Source organism: Odontomachus brunneus, unplaced genomic scaffold (genome assembly GCF_010583005.1).
Source record: "Odontomachus brunneus isolate Ranch 3 - 2012 unplaced genomic scaffold, Obru_v1 Obru_scaffold_393, whole genome shotgun sequence".
Taxonomy (NCBI): Eukaryota; Metazoa; Arthropoda; class Insecta; order Hymenoptera; family Formicidae; genus Odontomachus; species Odontomachus brunneus.
Genome location: NW_022639843.1, coordinates 39,600 through 48,206, shown reverse-complemented (window position 1 = coordinate 48,206; position 8,607 = coordinate 39,600). Strand labels below are relative to the sequence as shown.

The window sequence follows — 8,607 nt, the reverse complement described above, 5'->3', positions numbered from 1 at the left end:
TATATATATATATATAGATGTAACATTACTTTTATTTTTAATATTGTTCCGTACGGCTGTAGACTGTCCATGCGGAACGAGTACGGCGGGCGGCCGAGCCCCAGGCGCCGCTCAACTCGCGGTCGCCGAACTACCGCCGCCAGTGCGCGCCGTCGCCGCGACGCAACGAGCGCGTCGGCCGGAGCCGCTTCTCGCGGTTAAGTTTCGTTTGAGCGCCTATATAAGACGCCGCGCGAGACCACTCAAAGCTTTTATGCCTCTTGCCTGTTGCCAGCTTGACTGCACATCAGGTATTCTTTTACGCTCCAGCTAACTACATATTGCCTTTTTGAGTGCGCCAGCACGTTGGGCATTTGCCTCATCAGAGGTATACTCGCATATCGGCATCGATCTTCACTGCCTTAAGAGTGTCGTAGACACGTTGGCATTTGTGGTTAGAGTTCGGCAATTCTACACAACTCTCCGCAGCTCCTTAGAGTACGTTTGCACGTTGGGCTAACGCCTCGAGAGTGTCCGAGGACACATTGGCATCTGTGGTACGCAGTGTACGGTAACTCCACAGATCTCCACCTTCTCAATACGATCGAGAATTGAGAGAAGGCTTCGCGCGATCTCGTCGGATTACCTGGACGCCTCCACCGCGGTGGACGTCTCGCTTCGCGGCATTTCCGTATTACATACCGGGTATTAGCGCCAACAGAACTTAGTACAATTGAGCTCACGACTCCGCGCGAGTCGTAGTTGTGTTTAAGATCTCTGCGGCCAGGACCGCAGCTCTCTCGCGAGCCAAGCTCGCTATTGCTCCGCTGCCAGGGACGCAGCATATACACGCGAGCCACGCTCGCATTTACGTCCGCCTAGGACTTAGCAGCTGCCAGGGACGCAGCCTATACACGCGAGTCAAACTCGCCTTCACGTCCGAATCGGACTTAGTCGCTGTCAGGGACGCAGCTCACGCAAGCCGAGCTCGCTATTGCTACGCTGCCAGGACTGCAGCACGTACGCAAACCAGGTTCGGTACCAGTCTACTCACGACTTAACCGATCGTCGCATCCGCGACTCAACACGCGAGGACTCTTCGCTTCTCCCCGCGACGAGACTTAGCAATCGTCACGCACACGGCACTATTAACGCACGTTTACAGTGACCTGCACGTCACCGTCAGGCTTCAACACAGCCGCGTCCGCGATTCAGTGTTGCACTTGCGGAGTTCTTACAAAGCATCGCAGGTGCCGCGTGCGCGACTGAGGAAGGCGACTTCAGCTCGTCTGACTACCATTCCGGATTCAGCCTCTGTTATTTCCTCGCCAACCAGAGCTGAATCTCCTCGGACCAGATCCGACACTCACGAAAGGAGACGGACTAGTGTCTCCATCCTCTGAGTGACTATCATCCTCCGAAAGGGGGGATTCATTCCCAGCGCGGAGGCGCCGGGCAATTCCAAGCGTGTCCTTCACTGGGCCACGCCGTGCTCTTATGCACAAGAGCACTCTCGCACTTTCCTCACACCATCCGACGAGGCTCCTGGATAGGAGAGCGCGCACCATACTCGCGCAATTGAAGATAGCAGTCGACGGAAGTTCAACGGCATTACGAACCAGCCGCTCTACACCTCAGGCCGTTCGAAACAAATATTATTTACTTTTACTTTTACTATTATTTTTAATTGTTTTTTTATTATTAAATAGCGCGCGCCTGTATTGTTTTATTAAATAAAATAGGCTGTATATAGACGTCGAAATAATAACTCACAACTTCACGTCGACAAATTCACTCAGTCCCTCCCTTCTTTAGCAAGTACACACCATGCACCCGCGCGCGCAGCATTCAGCAATTAAAATTGAATTACCTTAATGTGCGGTAGTACTTAGAATTAAATTTAATGTAGATTAAAACTCGGCATGGAAGCGGGGCGCTCAGCCGATCAGCCCGCTCACAGGTCAACCGTCCGTGCCTCCCGGAGCCCGCATTATAGCGGCAGCGGGGGGCCCCTCCTTCTTGTTGGAGGAACCGCAGTCCGAGACGCGTTCAGCTCCTCCTCCTCTTTCTCTCGTCTTCGTTGCCTCTCCGCCTCCTCCTTGGCACTCATGACGGTGGTGGCGTATCTCGCCACCGCATCCCAGGCCGCCCGACTCGTCGTCATCGTCTTGACAAGGCTCGGGAGTGAGAGGTCCCCCCCAACCGCTGCCCGCAGCTCCTCACGTTCCGCGCGCCATGCCGTGCAAAACTGCAGCGCATGCTGCGCAGTGTCCGCCGCGTCGCCACAACTCGGACACACTGATGTATCGGATCTGCCAATCCGATTCAGATATTCTCTAAAACATCCGTGCCCAGTGACCATCTGAGTGAGGCGAAAGGCTAGCCTGCCGTGTCTCCTTGAAAGCCAGTCACCCAGTATGGGGACGATGGCCTCGCGCACTCGAGCCCCGGACAGATTGTCGCTCGCAAGGTGCATAGCCCACTGCTTCGTCATGAGTATTCGTTCTCCCCGCCTGATCTCCTCTTCGGTTCTCGGAGACCAGTCGCCCCTTGCCCTCGCATCCCGCACCCCCTCAAATATCCGACGGTACGTCGCCGCTAGGATATAGAGGGAAGGCACACGCGCCAACAAGGTAGCAGCCTCGAACGACACCGTTCTATAGGCGGCGATGATACGGAGGCACAAGAATCTTTGCATGCGCCGCAGCGGTAGCTGGGCCCGCCTCTGCGCCGGTGACGATGCCGCCGGCGCCGCAACCGCCTCACTCCAGAGAGGTGCCCCGTACAGGGCGACCGCCAATACCACCGTCGCGTACAGCCTTCTTTTCTCTTCTTGCAGTCCTCTCAAATTGGGCATAAGGCGGCCAAGCGCCTTTGCCATATTTATTGCCTTGCCCGCCGCATACTCTAGATGATGCGCAAAGGTCAGCCGACCGTCCAGGAATACGCCCAGGTATTTCAGCGTACTTCCTGTTTGAATCATCTCGTTCTCCACCCGGATTGATGAGAGACTGCGCGGTTTTTTCCGAGGAGGGTGAAAGAGTATCGCCTCAGTTTTCTCCGCGGCAAGCCTCAGTCCCAGCCGCCGAATGCGGCCCGCAACCAGCGCGGTCTGCAGGTTAGCTCGTGTTGCAGCTAATTCGGCGCCTTCCGCCGTGGCCAGGACGAGGGTGTCGTCCGCATAGGCGATCACCTGGCATCCCTCCACCTTGTGCGTTTCCAGAACCCAGTCGAACGCCAGGTTCCACAATAGGGGACCAAGCACCGAGCCCTGCGGTACTCCCGCCGTGACCCGGCGCTCGCCCATCTTGCCGTCCGCCACCGGGTACTCGACCCACCTGTCGGCGAGGTAGTCCCCCACAATGTTCCTCAGGTGCGCCGGGAAGCCCTTCTTGTTGAGCGCCTTATGTACACATGGCCATGGGAGTGAATTAAACGCATTCCTGATATCCAGGCTTATTGCTATCGCAGTTTCGCCTCGGCCCAGGCTGTCCTGCACGGTTCGCTTGACCCTTAGGAGCGCGTCATACGTGGAACGTCCCCTCCTAAAACCATATTGGTTCTCGGATAGGTCCGCCCCCGGATTCTCACGCATCCAGAGTAGAAGCCGGTCCACCAGCATCCGCTCGAAGTATTTGCCAAGCTCATTGAGCAGGCAGATCGGCCTCATTTTACACGCTTGTGCATCCTCTCCGACGTTGCCGCTCCCCTTGGATGACTTGGGGATGAGCACTAATCTGGCCCTCTTCCATACCTTCGGGAAGACCCCCTGCTTCAAGCATAAGTTAAAACACCGAGTCACCCCGGCGATAATGCACGCAGGCGCTTTTTTCCATGCCGCCGCCCGAATCCCGTCCACACCCGGCGCAGCGTTCCGGCTTGATTTTCCACGAATGGTCATACTGACCCCTTCTTCGGTGAAGTTCAGTCCTTCGTGCCATAGCACGGTCGTCGCCGAGTAATTTTTATCAAACTCGGTTCTTTTGCCCGCAGGGAAGAGCTTATCCAATGCTCGGTCGAGAGCATTCACCTCAAGTCCTTCCGTATTCGCGGGTGACGCTTTCTTCAGCCTCTTAAGGACTAGCCGATATGGTAGTCCCCAAGGATCAGACTCGATTGTATCAATTAGGGCCTGCCATGCCATGATCTTGGACTTCCTTATTTCCATGCGCATCTTTCGTTTGGCTTCTTTATATACTTTTTTGGCCTCTAGCCTTTGCCTCGCCTCCTCCTTGTCATCAGCATTCCTGTCATTGCCGTTGCACTGCGGGACCCTAGGGGGGATCTGTTTCTGCTTCTTTCGGCGCGCTGCGCGTTTGGCATTGAGCCTTGTGAGCGCTCTTCTGGCGCTGACGCATTCCCTTCTCAGGGCCCCAATGTCGTCGTTCCACCAGTACGTCCGGTGTGCATTCCGGCGCTTACCCGACCTGGGGGCCGCTAAGTTACACGCTTCCTGGATCTTGGCCTGTAACCAGTCCGCTAGCGCTTCCGGCGATTCTGATTCCCGCGGCTCCTCCTGTCCGCTCCACTCCAGAGCCGCAGTGAACTTCTCGACTTTCCGATCGAGTTTCCTCAGATTCCATCCTGGACACCGCTTGCTCCCTACCCCAGCAGTTGTCGTCGGAGTTCGCGGCATACCGAGATGGAATATGACGTACCTATGATCGGACAGGGTCTCATGGTCCGTGACCGTCCATCCGGATAGCGCGTCAATCGCATCTGGAGTTGCCCATGTAAGGTCTACAGTTGATTCTCCCCGCGGATGCACACAGGTGGGGGCCTCACCTTCGTTCATCAGACGCATGTCAAGCTCCGCAGCCCATTCCTCAACAAGAGGCCCTTTGCCGTTGGTGCCCCGCGGGTCCCAGGCCCCGGAACGGGCATTGAAGTCTCCGCCGATGATTATCCGGGAGGCCCGCCTATCCTGTACAAGTTCCTCCAGCTCATCGAGGAATTCAAGGTATTCGCCACGTGGTGCGTTGGGCGAGGCCATAACAGGCCACCAGGAGCCAGTCCCCAACTCGGACGGCAACGAAGTTGTGGCCCCTTGTCACCAGTGAGCCTACCTTACCCTTCGGCATTCGGTCTGGCCACCATTGTATAGAAGCCAGCCCACCTTTGCTACCGTAGCGCTGTAGGGCATCGCCAATCTTAGGGGGCTCCGACATTAGGCACAGCCCCACACCAATTTCGGCCGCCTGCTGGACCATCAGGTCATAAGCAGCCCAGCTCCTGTTTAAGTTACATTGCAGGATCTTTAGGGCCATTGTCGTAGTTACCCTCCTGCGCTGTCCCGGTCCTCCGATCCGGGCCCCTATTTAACCTATCCTTCACGGCTTGGCATTGACTCGTGCCGAGTCTGTGGTTGCCGTCTCTTCCGTGCTTCACGCACACGACGCATCTCGGACTGGCCGTACAGCTTCGGGCACCGTGACCTTCCTGTCCACACCTGTAGCACAGTTTGGTGCGATCCTCAGCAGATTTGCAACCGTGCTTGACGTGCCCGAACTCCCAACACCTGTAGCACTGCAGCGGTCTAGCTTTAAGCGCCTCAACTTTGGCCACGGTCCATCCTATTTTAATTTTTCCGGCTGTGGTCAGTCGTATCGCCGCAGCCAACAGGCACTGGACCCATACAGTGCCGAGCCCATTGGACAGCGTCCTTATCGGGCCCGTCCTGATTTGTTCCGGGGTGCATTCCCCCGCGTCCGCCAGGACGCAGCGGACTTCATCCGTGGTCACAGAATCGTCCAGACCCACTATTCTCAGGTCGTCTTTGATCGTGGGTCTGACGACCGTCGCGCCCGGACCGAGCACCTCGCTAAGCCTGCTGGCCAAACTTTCCGCTTTGGCCGGCCCCTCGGTACCGCCGATCTCAATCAGCACGCCACCGTTGACGGCCCTGCGGATCCTAGTCTGCTCTATTCCGAGCTCAGCCAGGGAGATTTTCTCCCTGGCCGTTCTCAACGCATCGCTATACGAGAAGCCGGCGTCGCGTCCCGTAATCGTCACCGCCGCAGTTTTGGGCACTTTGCGTCTCGGCGGTTTAGCAGCTGCGGGTTTACCGCTCCCCTTCCCCTCTTTACGTATGGCCTTAGGCTCTTTCCCCGCTTTTTTCTCCACTTTCTTGTTCGGGCTATCGGCATTTCTCTCCGATTTATTGTTGGACACCGACTCTGTTTTTGCAGTATTTTCCTTTTCTCGCCCGCCCCCCCCTCCTCCTGACCTTTGTCCAGGTGCCTTTATCTCCTTCCTCTTTCTTTTCCCCATTTTGCCCCTCCTTCACAACTGCGGGGAGTGATGAGTACTCCTTTATTCGATAGGGGGTGGTAATCTGAGTCATTGAAATGATTCGTGGACCATTTTTGGCACGGGCCTTAAGGCTCCCCTCCGTCTTATTCAGGGGGGGATCGAAATCCCCGCGTTTACATGTCTCCTCCGACTTTCTGCCCTTGTCAATCCCTACATTGTTCAACCTTTTCCTGACGTCTCGTCTGGTTTTTATCAACTCAGAGATCTGGCGTGATAGTTCTATCTCCCGCGTGCGCTCCTCATCTGAGGAGTCGCACGCGGTCTTTGGGGCCGGCAGAGGCGCGCTGACCCCTTTGATAGGAGGCCTGAGCACCGTGTTATCCTCCCCCTCATGATATTGATGATGGTGGCGGAGTGGTTCGCATTCCATCAACTCAGTCTTGTTAATGGGTTTTCCGTTGGCCATTCCGGCTTCCTCCAGCTCGTCAATGACTCTCGTCCTAGCGCTAAGATCCGGCGTTGTTCCTGGCCTAGCGACTCCACCTTTTCCCTTCGTCTTCGGTTGACTGCTTCTTCTCTCGATTTCTTTAATACGTTCGTTGGCTACCTCCAGATCCCTCCTGTTACTCTCACATTGCGTTCTTAATGTGTCCAGTTCCAGCGACAACTCTCTGTTGCGCATCCTAAGGTAAAGGGGATCGCCCACAGCCTCCACCTTGCCAACCAGCGTATATACCAAGTCTTTAAGCTTGGCAATGTTTCTCTTCATTTGACCACTAAGACGTCCCTGAATGTTGGGAGACTTTGTACGGATCATTTCCACTTCGTCCAGCCATTCCAGTGCAGTCGCTCCGACATCCGCGGCCGCCATTTGGTCATATTTGGGCGGACCTAGTGATTCCCTTGCCGGTTCGGGAGAGGGGGATGAGTCCCTCCTTTTTCCCTTTCCTGCCTTCCTCTTTCCGTCCTTTGCAATTGCCGGTTCCTTTTCCTTTTCTGTCCCTTGGCCCTCTGCCCCTGTATTACTTGCAGTGGCGTGGGGGTCCTTTACTGTCCCATCCTTATTTTTATCCCAGTCCTGTTGACCGTTGTCCTTTCCATTCTCCTTCTCCATCTCCTCTTTCCTTCGTTTCCTTCTGGGCAGCGCTACTTTCCTTTCTTGTTTGCCTTCACTCGCCTCGTGTTCGTCTGAGGAGACAATTTGTGCCCCGCTTTTCAACCCTTCACGGTGTTTGCACCGGTTGCGTGTACCCGCAACCGGACCCGTGAGCTTGTACACCAGTGGTGTATCATCATCCGTGTCCTCGAAAGACGTATATCGCCTCCCGGTGTTAGTGTCCTGACATCTCGGGAGAGGTGGACGGAAGCAGTCCTCTTCCTCTGTTTTCTTGTTTCCATCGCTGCTGACAACGACGGAATCCCCCTTCCTTTTTCTCGGAGGTAGGGGGGTCTCCCCTAGCACAATAAGGTTCCCAAACTCCTCAGCTGTGTTCATGCAATCTGCTGTTTCCGGTTCGGCGCGTTCCCCTTCGGCGAGTGTTTCGCTTGTGAGAAGGCCCAGGATGGGGATCGTATTTCCCAGCTCAGGAAGTTGAGCTTCCTCAGCCTCGATTTCTTTCTCTAGAGCGACCGTTGCAGGCACTGAAGGTGGTTCAGCGCCAGCAATATCGACCTGCAACACCGTACATTGCGGTGAAGATTCTAGGCCATGCTGTTCAGTTGACTCCTTTTTATGCGGTCGAGCGTTATCGGAGTCAGCCTCTCCGCTCTCCCGGCCTTGCGGCATAAATTGAGGTTTTTGAATTTCAGTAGTCTCCATTTTGATCCCACAAGTATGGCGAGAAATAACTTACGCTTCAGGCAGAGCTCCCTTGCCCGAGCGTGGCTGATACTCCCCGGGGGGCGCCAGGTACCCGGGGGGATAGCGGACCGCTAGCGACCAACCGTACCTGGTGGCCATGCATCTCCTCACCGCGGTCCAAGGCTTGAAATTCAGGGTTTTTTTCTGAGGTTTTCCTTCCTCGCGACCCAGGCGGTTAAGCCAAGGTCCCCGCTCCCTCGCGCATCGTCATAGACATGACATAACGAGCGCGAGGGGTAACGGTGTGCTTGGAACCGACACTGTCGATCCCTCGCTGTAAGGCCCGGACAAGTGCCCCGACGACCCTGATACTGTACGCGGCGCAGCTGCCCACCGCGACAGGACCGCTCTTCGCGGGCGCCCCCTAGTGGAGCGCCTCGGGCCCCCCCCCACCACGACAAGGTGGCGGCCTTGGGGGGGGGGGAGATCTGGACATGATCCAACCAGTAAAGGTAAGATCTGGACATGATCCAACCGGTCAAGGCAAGATCTGGACATGATCCAACCAGTGAAGG

The 8,607-nt window shown here is 56.0% G+C and overlaps 1 protein-coding gene across 1 annotated transcript; it reads right to left on the bottom strand.

The window, feature by feature from the left end:
- Positions 1-5,220: 5,220 nt before the first annotated feature.
- On the bottom strand, positions 5,221-6,249 carry LOC116853630. The gene has a single exon (XM_032834765.1). It carries the CDS (start codon positions 6,247-6,249, stop codon positions 5,221-5,223), a length of 1,029 nt encoding a protein of 342 aa, XP_032690656.1.
- Between the last annotated feature and the right edge of the window lie 2,358 nt (positions 6,250-8,607).

Bases quoted from the DNA above. Each gene is read 5' to 3' on its own strand.
- LOC116853630 (XM_032834765.1), bottom strand. From the start codon at position 6,249: ATGGGGAAAAGAAAGAGGAAGGAGATAAAGGCACCTGGACAAAGGTCA.